Source organism: Trachymyrmex cornetzi, unplaced genomic scaffold (genome assembly GCF_001594075.2).
Source record: "Trachymyrmex cornetzi isolate Tcor2-1 unplaced genomic scaffold, Tcor1.1 scaffold127, whole genome shotgun sequence".
NCBI classification, from domain to species: Eukaryota; Metazoa; Arthropoda; class Insecta; order Hymenoptera; family Formicidae; genus Trachymyrmex; species Trachymyrmex cornetzi.
Genome location: NW_017295839.1, coordinates 164,024 through 183,294, shown reverse-complemented (window position 1 = coordinate 183,294; position 19,271 = coordinate 164,024). Strand labels below are relative to the sequence as shown.

General features: G+C 33.4%; 1 protein-coding gene across 4 annotated transcripts in view; it reads left to right on the top strand.

Moving 5' to 3' along the window:
* Pi3K21B (phosphatidylinositol 3-kinase regulatory subunit alpha) overlaps positions 1 to 19,271 on the top strand; it is a 66,178-nt gene that overhangs the window by 37,011 nt on the left and 9,896 nt on the right. For all 4 annotated transcript variants that reach the window (XM_018522060.1, XM_018522059.1, XM_018522058.1 and 1 more), the window contains 3 exons: positions 7,041 to 7,175; positions 18,215 to 18,515; positions 18,973 to 19,071. In XM_018522060.1, coding sequence (XP_018377562.1) covers positions 7,041 to 7,175; positions 18,215 to 18,515; positions 18,973 to 19,071 — 535 coding nt within the window. The remainder of the gene's footprint in view (positions 1 to 7,040; positions 7,176 to 18,214; positions 18,516 to 18,972; positions 19,072 to 19,271) is intronic.

The window sequence follows — 19,271 nt, the reverse complement described above, 5'->3', positions numbered from 1 at the left end:
GCCCTTATTCTTCTATCAAAAGAATTCCGAACTCTTTGAAAAACAGTTAAATCCCTCCTTATTCCTTCAAATCCGTAGATTACTCTTTGTCTTATGTCAGCAATATTATTGGGCGTGTAGCCAGAGATCATTTGAATCGAAATTATGGCCAGAGATGGATAGGGCATGGCCCCCAAGATCACCAGATATGAATCCACTTGATTTTTATCTATGGGGTCATGTAAAATCACATAGTTTACAGAAATGCGCCCAATAATATTCGAAGAAATAAGGAGAAATCCAACTGGTTTTCAAAGAGTTCGGAATTCTTTTGATAGAAGAATAAGGGCCTGCATTCTTACTGAAGGTGGTCATTTTGAACATTTTATTTAATTCTATTTAATCTGTTTATGTTTATCTAAAAATAATGCAGTAACCATATTTACAAATACCGGAAATTAAAAAATAAAAAGTAAAAAAATTTTTAAATAAAACATGTAGTCATTTATGTTGAAACACAGTGAAATAAATTATGATTGTAATTATGAAAAATAAATTTCAATTTTTTAACATAAAAATAACTTGGAAACGACTTATTTTCGGACCTACGTTTATATAGCTTTTTTTCCTCCTTTTTGGCTCTCGAATTACTTCTCGAAGTATTGGTCTCGATTTTCCGGACACCCTGTATATATATACATATATATATATATATATATTTCAGAATTTTTTGCATTCTAATTTTTTATTAAAAAATTATTGGTCTACTACTGTGAAGATAAAAACTACATTACGTAACAAGTTTTTTTGCATTTTTATCATGGAACATCGTTCTATAGTGAAGAGAATGAATACAAATATGACCTCAAAAAATTGTTTCTCATGTAAGGTTTCCAAAAAAGAAGGGGTTGAAACGCTTCAAAAACGTGTTTTTAACCATTTTCATAAATTCATAATCCAGATATTCCAGCAACTTTAGAAAAGTCTAACATTGAAGTTTGGACTTTCATCTTTCAATTTAATTTAAAAATTCGAAAACAAAGTGCAATTTGTAGAAGCCATATTCATTCAGATTTACACTAATTTACTCCTATATGGCAGTCATATTGGATCTGCCGTTCCGAATTTTTAAAATCTGACTTCAGATTCGTAATCATCCATAAAACACAGAATTGTAAGATTTGACAGAAATCCGTCAAGTAGAAAAAATGTGACTCTCAAAGAGTTAATAAAGTAAAGAATAATTTTACTTTTGTAAATATTTAGTATTACCAAACATAATAATATAACCAAATGTTTAATATTAATTATTAAATATTTAGAAAAGTAAAATTATTTTTGGTTAATCAAACATTTGATAACTATTACCAAACTCTTTTTTTCAGTGTAGCATACTGCTGATGAATGACTATTGAACATGATCTTTATTTTGAGGAATAAATGTCGTTTCTGAATAAATTTATATATAAAAATCGTTTTTATACATAAAACTGAAAGATAATTAAAAAATTTTTTTATAACCTAGAATATATATATATCTCTTTGTTTTTATTAATATATTTAATATTTTACAGCATAGATCGATTTATTTATAACTTTATACCTTTTGTACATAAGCGGATTCTATGACGCTTTTAAACCGACAGAATTATCTCTCGCGCATGCACTATCACAGTTTGGCGAAATAAAAATGTGCAGAATCCTCGCGCGATATTCAAGGCAAAGTACATAACACTTAATAATGAAAATCGGACATCGAAACTTCATCTGTATCGAGACACTACATAGCACATGAAAATATCAAGCTCGGAAACTTGAAACTAATACTTCTGGTGATAAGGATTTATCTTTGATTATGTTTCAACGGTGATTGATGCATTATAAAATGCAGAAAATCTTGACGTGCTATTCTGCACGTAAAATCGATGATGCGCAAAGCATTTTTTATTGTAATATGAGATTTTATCTTCTTTCGTCTTTCTTTCGTTTTATTTTCGCTGAAAGTGTTTGTGTATTTAATTTTTTTTTACTATTTTTAAGTAAAATTATGGAGAAACTTTTCATATTATTATGATTTTGCATTTTTTCGCGATTAAATTAAAATAATTTATAATAAATAATCTGTCGAACTGAAATAGCGATTTCGACACTGTCTTGATATAAAAAGAAATTCATTATTCCTATTTCGAATCACTGGGATCTATATAAGATTTTGACATATTTTTCGTGAAAGAGAAAATCATCTAGGGATGTAAATTTTATATCTATTATAATCGCTAATTCTACATAAACGTACAAATGGCATGTCGTTATCAGGGCGAGACCTGCTTGAAATTCGATAGCGTAACGACCTAAATTCGACGGCGTTTGCCATGAAATTATGATAGGGGAAAAAAGGGTAAAAAAGGGATTTGAATGTCATTTCTTCTTTTTTTGTAAAAGCTGATAACATAGGTTAACCGAGTTAAAAGCATAAAATATCCGAGTTAAAACTGCGCATTTCTTATTAACACAAGGCGAAAACAAAATTAAAATATTATGTATATTTCATGATAATAATACATATATAATGCAATGTAATGCGTATAAATTTTTGAGAGTGGTAATTCATCGAAAACTTTTTGCTCGAATATAAATTTCTTGTAAGGATATATACATTAAAGGAAATAATATGAATTTAATGGTTTTTTTTAAACTGTATGTAACTATATGTTACGTATATAATTGCATCTTTTTTATTTTACTGATGGAATGAAAATCAATAGGTGAAAGCTATAATGAAATAAATCATCTAAACGCTGGAAGCAATAAATTGCATTTTATGTCTTTTAACTATCACAATTTAAGAAAACTGAAATAGACTTCCGTAATGATAATCTATGATTTACGGATGACTGAACAGATTAAGTGGAGTAAATCTGATGTATTTATGTCTAATTGCAGCACGAGAGTCATTATAACGGACAATGTTATAAGAAAGTCAATATTCGTACAAGTCTTAAATTTTATTCTTTCAATCAAATTTAACGAGTTAAATATAAAACAATTACAATTTCAATCTGAAATAAAACCGAAGGGAGACTAACTAATTAAATATAAAGAATTGCTATTTTAAATATAAAAATAATTTTTAATGCATTCTTTTCATCGGAATGTTGATTCGTTGTGATTACAGGTCTGTGAACCTCTAATTGAATTTTTACAAGATTGATAGGCATTTGATTATCCACAACTTGTTCACATTTGTCCATAAGTAATAATTTTTATCCACCCTGCAGAAAGAATTTATAAATATAAACAACAGGATTGAAGTACTCCAAAAATTTTTTTTTCACTACACATGGAAATCAAGTGTCCACGATTTATCCGTATTTGTTTCCTTATAAATAATTGTTTTTTATTTATCCTGTAAAAATAAATTATAAACAAACAGGAGTATATATTGAGAGCAAATTTTGGTAGGGGAGGACTTAAAGATTTGTATCTTCAAATTATATATCGAATTTGAATGTTCACACACGGAGAGAATTTTTTCTTAGAATTTACCCTGAAAATATGACAATCGTGGGACAATATTGTATTTCGAAGAATTTTGATATAAATCTCTCTCATTCATTAATAAAACTACAATAAAGTATAAAATAAGTTTGATCAATTTTACTGAAGTGCATGGTAAAAATCTTTAAAATATTGTATTGTACCACACAATCACCATATATATTTTCAGGGTAAATTTTAAAAGAAAATTCTCTCCGTGCAATTTGTCCGTTTTATCCACAATTATCTATAAATAATTGTTTATTGTTTGTTGACCACCTTGCAAAAGGAATTATTAAACAAAAAATGGCACAAACTTTTTCACAAGTATCTCTAAATTTATTTTTTTATTACGTAATTTATGAACAAATGCGGACAAATTGTGGACATTCGAATTTCGGATGTAAAAAAAAATACTTACTCAACTCTTTTATATATTTATAAAACTCTTTCGTATATTTATTTTTTTGCAGTGTGGACAAAAAATTATTCATAAATAAGTTTGGACATGTCAACAATCGAATGCCATATCAATTTTGTATATAAAAATTTGTATTTAAGAGTACAAACTTTACACGCGCACACACACACACACAGACTTTGTAATAACAATATTTTAGGTCACACGTCTGATTTTAGATAGATGCACAGCATCAATCGCTGCAAAATCCCTTCGAAGAAAAGACGTTCTATAAACGTCACCATATCGCGGCAGGATTTCCGTCGCAGAAATGATGATTTCCGCGAAATAAGTTCCTCGTGGCGAGGCATCCTAGATTAACGGGTCGAGTCGCAAAAATTCGCGACGTCGGCGATTTAATTCTCACGCCGGCCGGTGTTGGTGGGATGTAGCGTGTGCGGTGGCGAGGAAGAAACGATCTCCTCTCGACGGAGATTAATCGAGCGCGTCGATCGGACGGACGGACGGACGGATGCGCGCGGATGTAACACGCGCTGCCGGCTGGCGTGGATTATTCGGACGGGGACGACACAAGCGAGGGCTTATCTCACGGCTGTCGTCATATCGCGGACTCGGGGTTACGGCGAGAGGTTACGTTTTCTTTTTTCCGCACTTTTTACGCTTGTGCTTTATCAGACCCTCGCTACCCGATAGCAACGGCTGGAGGCACACGGAGATGTCTCTTCTCTTCGCGTCACCTTATCCCACCTCCGCGTCCCGCCGCGCCTCCGATCGCGCCTCGATTTATTTATCTAATCGGACCTGGCCGGTCGCATAGTGCGTTAAGTGCTCGACGAGCGACGCGCCTTATCTTCGGGATCGAGAAAATCCGGAGACGCTTCTCGCGTCTGGTTTTTACGTAATCCTCGCGCGATCGACACCGGATAACAGCACTTGTCCAGAGAGAGAATAGAGCTGTATGCGAAAAAAATTCTAGCTAAATGTACAATTCTTCTTTTTTGTTGCTTTTTTTTAAATTTACGTAATGATGAAATACGTGTAGATGTTACGCACGTATGCATTAAATAATCGTTAACTGAGAGTCATAATTATTAATCATAGAAGATTAATATGGAGATTAATATGGAAATATTGATACGATGGAAATATTATAATTGTATGATGGTATATCGTGCTGCTTTTGTTACCATCGAGGGTTTAACTACTCGTCAATAATTAAATTATTGATGATATTCGAATCTTTCATTCGATTAAAATCGATAGAGATTTTACGTTAATAGACTGATATAAATTATGTTCTTTTATTTTTTTCTGAATTTTTGTTTTTCATCTATTATAGGTAAATATATAAATATATTTTTAATGTATATGATGTTCAGAGAAAGCTTTATAGAGAATAATTTGGGAAATTTATAAAATAAACCGCAATGCTATTTTGTGATTGTAGCAGTTAGTTTTTAGTTAACTAATCGTATAACGATGCGGAAAAATACGATTAGGTGTTCTCTAGAGCTCGCCATAATAGAGATAGCCTGTATCATAATCGAACCATAACCATGTCGAATATACACATAAAAACAAATTAAGTGTTTCAATTAAACTTTTTTAAAGAGAAATTGATAGATTTATTATGGAAGTAATTATAAGAACTATTATGAAATTCGTTAAAATACCTGAAATACACGAAAGACGTCTTAATTGTGAATCGGGATTATCTTTACCTGATAATATATGTTGTTAATAACAATTAGCAATTTTATTAGATATTATATACTGTTGTAAAATACCACTGCAAAAGATTATTTATAAAGATATATCATCCGTTAATTAATAGAGAATGTCGATAATCTCTGAAAACACAGTACTCAGTTAAATTGAATTGCTTCTTATTGAAGGAAGGGAAACTAGATATCTGAAATCAAACGTCTACCTTAGAAGAGATTTATCTTATTTTATTCCGACTTTCACTCTTTCAGTTCAACCGATTAACAAGAAGCGATTATCTCAATTTGCTGTGTGAATCTCGTTCTGTAAAGCGATTCTGAAGTCACAATTCAGAAAGAAATTAATATCATTGTGGTAACGAAAAGACAAAAATTCTAATAGATTGTGACGATGCCGGAGATCATGCATTTTTATTTTAAAATCTCGAGGATAATAAGCGCGTGATCCGACTGGCAAACGGGACAATCTTGGCTTATTATCTGCTTCCGCTTGCAAAGAATCGATTAATTATGTACGTTTAAAAGGATTTTACACGATTTACTGTTAATGATACTCCCGGATTATATTTTTATCCATTGTCAAAAGTAAAATTATAATATATCTGATAGTTATATTTAACCCTTTTGATACATTACTTCTAACGGGATATAAATACATGACATTTAATATAATTGGAAATGAATCAACTAAATAAGAGAAGCCGCTAACTGTGGTCAAAGTTAGATGTTGAAATAATATTTCTATACAGACATGTTTTAAATACATTTATTTTAGATGTATGACTGTACGCCGATTACTTTTCTGACTTGCAACACAATCAACTGAAATAATAATAAAATCCATATAAAAATATTATTTCAACATCTAACTTTGACTGTAGTTGACGTTTTTCTTACTTCTAGTTAATTTATTCATATATCTTATTCTCTAACTTATTAATTTGAGATGAATTTTATTTTCATAGAATATTAATCTGAAGTATATTATAAATATATTTGACACTCAAAATTGGAAGGTCGCGAAGAACGATAACTTCCTGAAAACTCGGTTTAAACAAAATTATACCAGTAATTTTCAAAGTGAGATACTTCATATAGAATACGTGATCGTAATTAATAATGAAAATCATTTTATTAGAAGATTATTACGTTGTTGCCTCATTTGTCAGCTCTACTTTGCTTTAATTAATTTTTTTCATCATTCACGTGATCTAACCGGGATTAGCAAGTAGCAAGCCGTATAAATATGCCTCGAAGTGTACGCGTGTGTGCGTACACGTGCTTCCTCGTGCGCAAGTGGACTTGGCTCGATTAGTCGTCGTTGATTCTTGTGCCATCGATGCCCACCTACGATTTATGTCTCGTTTCTCTGTTCGCAGCCTGTCAGTGAGTGGACGTCGCTGAACGTAGTTGAATGGATGTCAGCCCTAAATTTATACCGCTATGCGGACGTCTTCAAATCGAAGGACATCAAAGGCAGCGATCTGCTTCATCTGGATCGGGAAAAGCTCATGGTAAGCCGATCATCTTAATTAGTTATTAGCATACCGGTCGTCCATACATCTCGGATTAAGGTAACTAATGCCATTCAGTGGAGTGAGAACCGCCTTGAACGAAGGAACTTCAAATGTGGGACATTCGTGATTATTACTATTAAATTATTATAATCAAAATAATTTTTGTTTTATTAGTAAATCATACCATTTATTCTACTTTTACTATAATACAGTAATTATGATAATAACAGGTAAATTATAATGATTTAATTTAACGAATGGTAGACATCAAACGAAGTAGGGTAATATCGTGAGAAATTATTATAACATATTTACTCTACTTAACTTCGCTTTTTTTTACAAGATCATTGCACTAATTTGGAAGCGATGCGGTGTACAATATCAATTAAAAATACGATATATCCATTTACCCATAAAGTGATTAAATATAATTACGATTGAAAATCACAAATTAAAGTAACCTCTATTTTAAAAAATCAAGTGAAGGCTAAACGAATTTGATTTTTCTTTCAATAGTTTTTTTTTCTAAATTTACGAACTACAATGAAATAGTGAGACTAAATCGATTCCTACGTGATTAACTATATATTAATCTCGAAACAGTTATCGATTTAATGAGCGATAATGCACTGTCCTCATTCGTGAGTTTATCGTCGATAGCAAATTACTTTATTATATTTTTTTCGAAGTTACCGACAATCTAAAAATACCGGCGGTTTTGCATAGCCGACCATTTTCTTCTTGATCAGTTAATTAATCTTTTCCCATTAATCAGCCATGGTTTAGTTTAGAGAAATGTGACTGTAGCTTATATGAGATGCTTATTAGAACTAATTAGCAGTAAGAATTAATGTAGTGTAATAGTACGATATCAAGCTACTACGCAAAGCGATTGCGTGGAAGACTGTTTATTTACTTTATTATCGAACGGAGAGATTTCCGTTCGTAGAAACTATTTGGCGAATTAAACGATTTAACGGGGGGGCTACGTTTTTTGCGATGTACACTAAAGCTAGTCACACATCGCGTCGCTCGATTCGATCGTCCGTAACCGTAACCGTAAGAGCAACGCGATTGGTCGAAAACCTTACTGTTACTATTACGGAAAGTGTGTGTGACTAGCTTAACGCTCGCGAAACGCACAATCACGAGGTCGAATCGTGCAAAAAGTGCAAATTAAGTTCCTTGCATTTTCGTGTCCCACTTGATTGAAATTTAATTCTACGACAAACAATTGTCAGCAATCTGTTCTGAGCAGTCCTACTTTTAGAATGCGCACATGTTCAAATTCTTCAGGTTTAAATTTGATATATATTGCTAGTTTATATTTATATATAAGCTCGCATGTGGTTATATTTGACTGCCTATTTGCCTTATGATCGATAAATTTTCTGTTAATTATTCTGCGTTATTGTACATTTTTATTATTTTCGAAAGGATGAGAAGAGCTGTCTCAAAACTATTTTATTGTTATTTAAATTTTTATTGTCACATTCTGAAATTAAATAAATCCTCTTTCCAATTAACTAAAAATAGGATGAAATTCGCTGATATTTTTCTTTTGACTTCTTTATATTCTTCAGGTATCTATAAAAAATGTATTGGAATATAGTTTCATACGAGTTTCACTCTAGTTTCATATGAATTTTTATACGGAAATTTGCTATTAACACACAACTTCAAGTTCTGAAATAAAAAAGTAGCAGGAGCGAAATGTTTTTATTGCAAGCGGTATAGTCATTTGATGTCTTTTTGTACTGAATCATCAGTCCTTGGTCTTCGTTCGTTTCGGATCGGCAGCGAAGGCGGAATCGCGCGATCGAAAATTCTTCGGCTAGTGCTTGGCAGAGACGATGACCTCGAGTCGAGAGTATCTGGACGACGTTTTCCTTGGCCCGTTGACCTTGTAATTGCCCTGTAGCGTCTGCTGGTGCGCCACAGTCGAGTCTTTATCGAATCTCCCTCCCGATATGTATATATCTCTCTCTCTCTCTCTCTTTCACCCATTCTGCGTCGATTTTTCTTTATCGTCGTTTGCGAGTGACCCGCAACTTTCGGATGCTTTCGGTTAGGTAATTTTCTTCTTCTCATCGTTGCGCGAAAAAGATTCCTTGTCCAGCTTATTTTCGCAGCATTACACGCTTATTGTAAAGTCTAACACACAAAATCGATACATTATGTATGGAAGAATATAGAAGGGAGTTTGATTTAATGAAATCATTTTTATTGGCGCAGCGCGTCATTGCCTGTCATGCACTTATCGCGTTTTTTTATTAACTTCTTAATAGCCACGATTTGACGTGAGGTCTTTATTAAGACGACAAGGTTGGTCGCGATATGATTTTTGTACATCTGTTCCGATTCCGTTACGTGCCTATCCTATTTCCGGCAATCACGACGTTTTTCTGTGTTGTTATCAGTTCAAAACATTGTGGTAGAATTACCGCATAATGCACGAAATATGTAATTTACTGTACTGCGGAATATCATTATTTATAACTCTTCGCGTTTTCAGTATTTCGACATAAGTAATGATATATTTATTATCGCGTCTTCGCTATTATTATCCTACATCACAAGGGAACATTTAGTGACAAAAAATTTTTTTAATTCTTTATGTTGAATCCTAAAGAATATTTATGCAAAATAATATGAAATATTAAATTTACTTTAACCTGTTCCTTTTTACCGTCCCAAGACGATACCTTTTTAATTTTTCATCTTCATATGAATACTTCATATGCAGCATTTTTTATACATATGCATTATATATACTTATGGAAAAAATTGAAAAGATGCTGCTCTGTAAATAGAACTTATAAAATGGAGAGAAGAAGTAAATTAAATTGTAATATATTTGTTGTAAGCAAGAGTATTGGTTATTAAAGAGTTAAAAATTATTTTTAACTGTAAAGGATAAGATATGAAACGTACATTTTATGATTGATAACACGTTGAAGAAATATTAGATAAATATTGCATAAAAGCGTAGCTTTTAATATCGTCAGAGTGCAACATAAAGAAAAATTTTTTTACAAAATGTATATTACAAAAACAACTTTAATATAAGATGAACTTTTTAACTTTTTGAACTTTATTATAAGATGAAGCTGTTTTTATGATATTTTATATATCTGCTGATGTAACTTTTTATATCTGCTGATTAAGTTTTATTTTATTTTCTTCCCTCTTAATTACTGCGCGGCGCATAGTTAAAATGCTAAATAAATGCTGCCACAATTAAAATACGAGATACAAGTCGAGATATAAGTATAAACTTTACGAAACATTTGCATTTTACAATTCTATGGAACACAATGCAAAGGCACTTTTTCTTACGTCTGGTTACAGGGCGCCGTCTTTTAATGCTCGGTGATCAGAGAACTTATATGCTCATAACGATTCAGTAGAGTAGCTGAGATTATTTGCGTTCTCTTATGCAAGTCTTGGGTATTAATATTATTATACTATCTTCCTGCATCATTACTGAGAGAAAAATGTACAAAATTTTAATAAACAATTGTTTTTAATAGTATTAATATAACATTTATTTATGAATGTTTACTAAATAAAGAAATATAATAGTTAAATCAAATTAACGGTTTTTCATTTATTAATTACATACTATATAGTATGTGTTTATATTCAGTAAATATTTAACTAGTACTGTTCAAACAAATATTTATTAAAATTTGATACATTTTTTTTTCAGCGTAGGATACATTTTAGTTAACGTAAAATTTGAGTTTCAAAAATACTTGCGTCGACAAGCATGTAAGTGTATAATATCGATTACATTGCTGATACTATTAAAAAATATTTGATTTTTTATATTATTAAGAGCGTTAGTTTTAAAACAGAATGAAATAGATCCGTTTGCACGTTGAAATCTCCCAAAATTTTTGTACTTAAAATAAGATAAATATACCTGGGCATTGAAGAAAAAGAAGGCGAAGATGCTTAGTGCAAAAAGTGCAAGCAACCCGAACAGACCTAATGTTAAGAAATATTTTATTTAACAATACTAAAAGTGTTTAGTATAAAAGCAGAATATAATGTCATAATTTTATTTTTCGACATTTTTAAGGTATACATGTATCAGGAAAGAGAAGCAGATAATAGTGAAACAAACTTTTCTCATTCTCGCCGCGCAGTAGCTACGCCGCTGTAATGATCGCATCGTGCATGCGTTTTCCCCGCACATTACCACGCGCCGCATTATCATAATTATGCGAGAGACCCGCGCGCGGCGTAACGGGTCGAGACGGACAATCGAATTACATCGGTCGGCCGTATTGGCTCAAGTTCTCCGATGTTCGCCGTGGGAAAACGGGCGTTTCTTCGAACTGTAATTACACCCGCGTTTTCCACGGTGGCGGCGGCGCGAGGCAAGTAATTGCGCTCGTTCGTTCGTGCGGGCGGTATAATAAAAGCGGTTTGAATTGCAAAAATTCACAATGGAATCACGCCTGAAAATCCGAGCGCGGACTAAGACTAAAATTAGGGTACGTTAATTAGAGAGATCGAATCGTCTGTCCACTGATTTTGCGGTAACGTTACTAGATTGTTGTGAAATTACATGGAACGGTTTTGCTAAAGTATCTAATTTAGCTTCACTGTTAAATGTTGAAGATACAATGTTAATCTAATTTCTTGAGTTAAGTAATTATATTTTGTTAATTTTTAACTTTTATGTGTGCCAAAATTTTGATCACTCCATTTCTGATTAATTTTAAAGTAAATAACGTTCATATGCGTTTAGTAAGTAATAAAATAACATCGTATACATTTAGTAAATAATACAGTAAATTTGAATTAAATTTAACACGTTTTTTAAATTAAATTATTTAACTCCATTGTTTGTTGAATTAACGATATATTACGTAAGAGCAGTGTGATGATTTGTAAAAATGATTAAAATTAAAAAATTCAAATTTAATGTTATGAATTTAACAGTGTAGGTATACAGTATTGAAAATAATTTTGTTGGACCATCAAAATAATTATGGAAAGCATAATGAGCAATGTTGCAAAAAGTTTTGATATTCTAATAACAGCAATAACCAGTTTAATACTACATAATTATTTTAATAATTTAAACACAATTATTTTCAGATATATATATATATATAACTAAATTTTGAGATACTTAATTAAAACTGTTCTTTCTATAATATTGCATTCGGAATTCGTTCGTTTTCATCGTTATTGTGATGCTTTGGATTGATCTTGAAGAACCAGAAGAATCTCTCCTTACTCACTCCGATGTTTTTCGATTTGGAAATGAAGTTGCTGCCAACTTTTATACTCTTCCATGGGAATTAGTACGTCGGATAAATTGAGAAATTTCTCTTAGAGTGCCGGTTTTTCGATTATCGATCTTCATCATATAAGGATCCTCATGAACTTAGCCTCTGCGTGTTCCTCGCAGGGCAAAAGTGCGCGTCTCGCCAAGGCTACTTCGAGCGTAAATCGCATATTATCATACTAATTGACTCGTAAATCGACACTGAATGTTCTTTTAGTGCGAGAAATTGTTTGAGTCTCCCACTCAACTTGTCCTTCAAGCAGATTTTCCCGCTACGAACACGTGGCGAGACAATAAAAGAATATGTCTCCCTTAATATTTTTCACGGAGGCGTTTCAGGAATTCACCATTGCTTTCCTAGGGGATTCTTTTCAATTCAGTTTCATGAAGAATTTATTTTAGAATTTATTTTATGTCAGACACATCAGTTAGAAAGCCGTTACCGAGGAATTATTTTATTGAAGTGACTTATGGCGAACCTTTCTAAAATAAAATTTACTTTTTATAGTGCTCCTTGACGTTTTGTTTGCGCGAGAAATAAACGGGGGATGTGCAAAGTGCGCTCGTATCCTCGAGTACTTCGTGCAAATTCTCTTCCCGTCGCAAAGCGATGAATTCTTCCCGAGCGTTTCTTGGCACTTGGAATAAAATAACGAGCGCGTCAAATTTTATCGCCGCGTTCTCGCACGGCCGCGTAATATATCGATCACTTTACTTTTGCCGGCTTGTCGCCGCTAATAATAGCGTTTAGCCCACTGCGCGCCGTGGCGCCGACCGAAATAGCGTGCTATCGTGCGAGAACGTGTGCACGCGCGCATAGCCAAATTATTTGAAAAAGAAACCAGCTGCCGGAAGTGCTTTCTGTATAGAACCGGATTTATATTTTTTTTTTTTGCGGTACAGAGACAATTTACGTAAAATGAAATCACATTCACGTCTATTTTCCGTTCCCGTTCAACTTTTCTCTTCGAGTTCTCCCTTTTATACAGCTTCCTCTTCTCTCTTTGGAGAGAAGCCGCGTCTTTTATCAAAGGATCGACTGTTTGAAATGTACATTGCACGGGTACAGAGAATTCGCAGCGTAACGTGACATTTAAATTTTACGTTGACGTCCTCTCTCGCTTTTATAGGATTTTATATTTAAAGAATATGTATATTTAACATGTACATTTATAATGAATATGTTTCACTTTTCAATATTTTTAAATCTGTACACGGAAAATATATGGTTTTGCTAACGCACTTAAAAATTTGGCTAGATACAAATCTGAAAATAATTTTATTGGACCATCAAAATAATTATGTAAGACGCTCAAACTTATATAGTTGCTAGAATGTCAAAACTTTTTGCAGCATTATACTTATTCTTGAAATGTGTACGTAATTATTTTGATGGTTCAACAAAATTATTTTCAAATCAGTATTTAGCTAAATTTTTAGATACTTTAGCAAAAATTCTTTCCGTATTCCTTTTAAACGAGACGCTATAAATTTCAAGATCAAGTCGTTAAATTACACTAATTTTCAAGGTTTTGTGCAAGAAATGAAGACTATTTCTAGGATAATTTTCGATGCTGATCCCGAATCTGTCATTGAAATATTTCCATCAGATCTGATTTTTGAGATATAAGAAAAAATAAAAATTTTTTTCAATATGTAGTTGTTTTATTTGAAATTATAAAACAACAAATCAGAAGTGTTGAGAGATTAATTTTTGTTTTTTTTATATGACTTTAAATCGATTTCATGTATTAGAGTCTAGCAATAATCGCCATGTTCTCATTCTAATATCCGTAATAATATTTCTCAATTATCATCAAATCCTGGTGAAAATGTTCACTTTGTTCATCACTTGTCGCATCTAGAGACCCTATAACAGAGTCTGACCACGAACAATTTTATCAAAAGAGCGAAAAAGGGTGTACATATATATTGTCTTTTATATCTCATTTTAACTTATGCTATCTTACTCATTCTAAATTACTGAAGCTGACAAAAATAATGGCTGTTCAAAAGTTTATCGTGGGCAAACTTTGTTATAGGATCTCTAATCGCACCTAAATTCGGAAAGAAATGATATACCTATCTTAAAAATTGATACATCTTAAAATTGACATGCTATATTTCAAAACTTCGACCTGATGGAATTTATTTGGTGGCAGATTCAAATTTAGCGCCCAAAAATACGTTAAAAAAATTGTTTCCTTTTCTTATATTAAAAATTAATCAAAATTTGTAAACTAGTTATTACAGGAAACGTAATTTTCTCGATCAGATGCATCGACGGTATGTTAAAATGCTCTGATCAAGCCTTTTTGCGCCATGCTTGTAACGTGAATTTTGTAGCACAAATGCGGAGAATTCAAATTATGACACGAAGATGGAAAGAAAGCTGCGGTCAAGTGATTCAGCAGGGCAATATTAACAGACGACTTCCTGGATCTATTCACGATCGCATCGATATTGAATCGATCGACATAGGTCGATTAAGATAACGTGATTAACGCGCGAATAATCGCTCGACGATTATCTCATCAAGCGCGCCCAGCAGCAAGTATGCAATTCATTGACGTATATCATTCTACATCACACGAAGGTTGCGAACATTTTTAACTCTCACATCTCTATAATCGCGAGCGGCTTGTTAGCACATTTGACGAGTTCTTAACACATTTGCATGTTTCACGAGAGGTGGACGCTAAGAAACGTAAAAATATGGAATTTTCATCATTTTACTTCGTACGAATGAGAGTTATGTTTTAGTTGTGATTATATTGACGATTTGTATAAGCTATTCTATAATTATCATATTTGTTTCAGCTATAATTTTAGCTATTTTTTTAATTAGCCGCTTTGAAATTGATACTCTCTCAAAGAATATTTAATGATAGATATAATTATATAGAGCAGCGTATATATATATATATTTTTTTTTAAATGTTTTTTTAAAGGAGAATTATTTTAAATTTACGCTATCCTGTCTCTATGCCGATATTTTTCGGCATTTTAGATATTTAATTTTCCTCCAGCGAAAATATTTCGCGATCCCGTAATACTCTCTTATTTTTTTCTCTCTTCTTTTTTTATTATTTAAAATATGCGAAATGACACGTCGAGCAGCTACTGTCGACATTCCACAAGTGGCATTCCTGAACAATCAAAGACACCGATCCAAGCCATTAACGCGGTATGACGTATTCTCCGCAACAGAGATACGGATTCGCAATTGAAGTGACTGTAACAGATGACAAAAGCCTTTCGGGTTCTCTCGAAGGTCTCCATTACGCGAATGCGACTCGCATCGCAAACTCGCGAACCGCGGGGTGCATTATACCTCTTCGCCGGTGCAGGTATCGTGCAGCGGTGCACACCCGACACCTGTTGCCTTGGCCGTGCTCTAGGGTAAACGAGATGCCTGCTGGGAGAGAGAACGCGGTGAAAGAGAGCGAGCGAGAGGGTCGTAACGACGCGTATAAATTACGATCGCCCGTTCGGCGTGTGTTCACCCCTTTTACGAGCGCGGTGCTCCCGACTCCTCAACGTCCCCCTTGACTGATTTACCGCTGCGGTACCCGCGAATTATCTCTATCCTTTTCGCTCTTTTTGCGATATTCGCCATTCTTAGAGAGTATTTTCCGCGGCTTCGTTCGCGAAAAGGGAGGCGGCACACTGTAATTTATAACGCGAACGATCGCGAACGATCTCTCCGTGGGGGCTGGACTCAGAAAGTCTGAAACTTGCAGTAAATTTGTTGAACAGGTCATATACCAATACTGGATACTGACTTAAAAACACATAAAAAGTGTGTGGCGTACATAATAATATAATTACGAAATAAAATGCAAAATGTATTCTGCGGTGTGCGGTACCGCATGTATTGATTTTTTTTTTTTTATAACCAACGATGAAAGAACACTTCCTTAAGAATTAAGAAAATTGAAACTCCCTCAATCGAGAATCCGAAGCTGCCTGTTGCTATTGAATTATATTCATTAAAAAAAAAGCATAAAAATGGATTAAAACGGATTTTAAGGATGTTTTGTATATCTAAAAAATATTAGCCAAAAAATGTTTGTCTTGTAATAAATACGCCTTAAGATAACTGCAAAAAATAGAATAAACAAGTTGGCTTATAATAACTTTATGCAGCAAAATGACCATATTTTATAACTTTTAAATGAATGAATGGATCCGAATCAACTTTTGTACGAATATTAGTATGTATAAAAAATTTGATTTAATTCGTATGCTATGACTTCAGATTCGAAAAATAAGTATTTTTGCTTAAAAATGTGATTTTACAAAAAAAAATCAAGGCAAACAAAATAATTAATTAACTTTTAAATCAGTAAGAAGATTGAGCTAAAGTTTTTTTGCACAGATACTCAGACTTAATAATAAAATAATCTATGAAATATTTTATATTTTTGGCAATGCTTTCAGATATCCTTAAACGATCACATCGAAAAATCACGACTAATTAAATTTTTTATAGAATTTTGCGGTGATATATTACAGGCGAAGCATTTTGATGAAGAACTGGCAAAATTATTCTGTTTATGAATGACCAGACGATGATTTCCGTCGGCGAAAAAGTGGGCCAGTGGATCTTAATCGGTCCGCTATCTCCGAAACGTTGAACTCTTGTTAGCGCCTGGGTTATTTATGACAAGAGTATTATTTTCCCTCATTAGTCACTGTGTAACTGTCTCCACGCTTGACTTTGTCACGCGTTATATACCCGCTCTTTATAGTCGCGGCGTCGCGATCTTAACTTGTGCTACATTCTAGCAGATTTACAACTGTCATACTCGCACGTTTTCACCGTCAGCGCGGCGAAAGAGTCTCTTTCGGTCCGTGATTCTGTAGAATTGGTCCCGAAGGACCCCGCCATTTTCTGTGACGCGAACGACATTAAATCGATAAAAAGTTACGTGTCTGAAGTTGTGTCTTCAAGTCGCAAAATCATCATTTTACAGCTTTTATATTATAGAATCGTAATAAAATATTTATTGTATGCAATATATTACATAAATTATGTTTCAATATAATATACTACAAGTATAATGATATTTCTAAATTAATTAAATCGATCTTGAAAATACAGTTATTTAAATTTATTGGAATTCAAATTTCGCAAATGTTAGTCTCATGTTTTAACTTTATTCTTTTTTCTTCGAGTATTTTAAATAATATTCAATGATGTGAGGAATTATTTTTTTTTATGAAACAGATTTGGAAATAGTTTTATTTCTAAACTAATCCTATACACAGCTCACTTCATCCGAAGGACGTTTTTGGAACATTCTTTAGACGTGTTTAAGACGTCTCTTGGTAGTCTGCTATACAGAATTATAGCGTCTTCATTATGGAGAGTCACTATGATGAGTTATAATGATTCATCAATTTACGTGAAAGACATTGATATCATAAAGTCATTAAACATATTTTAATATTTGAAATTATATCATTTATGATAATATATTTATTTATTCGAATCATGCAAGTAAAATTAAACATTTAAATATATGAAGCAGAATATCGTTCTTTTAATTACATTAGCATTTCATTTCTCCTTGCAACGTTTTTTTTTTTTTTCTATTTGGAGTTCCGTCGTCGTCTCGAGAAGATTAAATTCAAACCGTAACATGTCTTAAAAGAACCGGATCGGTGTGTCTTTCTCCATTCGAGTACATGCGAGACATCGTCGTATGATTTCTTGTTGCAGAATATGGGTATAAAAGATGAATTTCATCAGAGGAACATTTTGGTGTGCATCGAGGAACTCTGCAAAACGTTGCCACCGCCTCCGGTGGCGATGGAGACGATGGGTTCGACGGTCAACACGACGACGCCGACACCCGGCGTCGCCGTCGAATCGGCCTGTTCCCTCGGAGTCAACTATCCGGGCAACAACCTGGCCAATAACGCGCACAACCTCATGCCGCACAGCTTCAGCGTGTTGGAGAAGTGCGGCAAATGCCATAAATACCTCAGGGGCCTTTTACATCAGGGCTTCCTCTGCCAAGGTACGTTTCCGTCCTTTATCGACATCGATCTTTTTTGAATCCTAATCCGCTGGGTATCTTTTTGAATAAATTGAACTTTACTGGTGACGTGCGAAAGAGCTCGATTGAATCACTTCGCGCATTTTAATTCCTTCGTAATCGCCGACTTTCTTTGCGCTCTTGAAAGAATTACAAATTATATTGCTCTATTTCTAATGAATTCTTTAGATTAATGACCGTTCTTAATGAATTTATAACATGTGTATCTTTCAAAAATTACATAACCTGTAAAAAAAAGATTTTTATACGAGAGTTGTCAAATTCCATCATCGTTAAATATCTAACATTCGTGTTTATTCTTGCATGACAATCGCTCTGGATAAAATTCTGAAACCAGTACAAGTGAACTGGAAAAAAAAAAAGAAAACTATGTGCGTTTTTTGCGTTGTTGATCTCGCGAATTTTCTACGTTGCGCAGATTGCGGGCTGGTCTCTCACAGGACGTGTTCAGCGACGGGTTTACCTTCCAATTGCATATCGGTCGACTCGGACAATCGTATCAGCAGGTTTACTTCAGGTAAGTCACGTCGCTCGGATCGCCGCAGTCGCCGTTGCAAATTTTACAGCGTGGCACCGCCCATTAATCCTTCATCGTGTCTCTAATAGAACACGGAAAGACGCTGAAAAATTTAGTTGTCTCTTCAAAGGCGGGAGAGACATTGCGTCAGAAACACGATTGCTGGCATCGTAATCAGCTGCGTGGCAATATCTCGTATT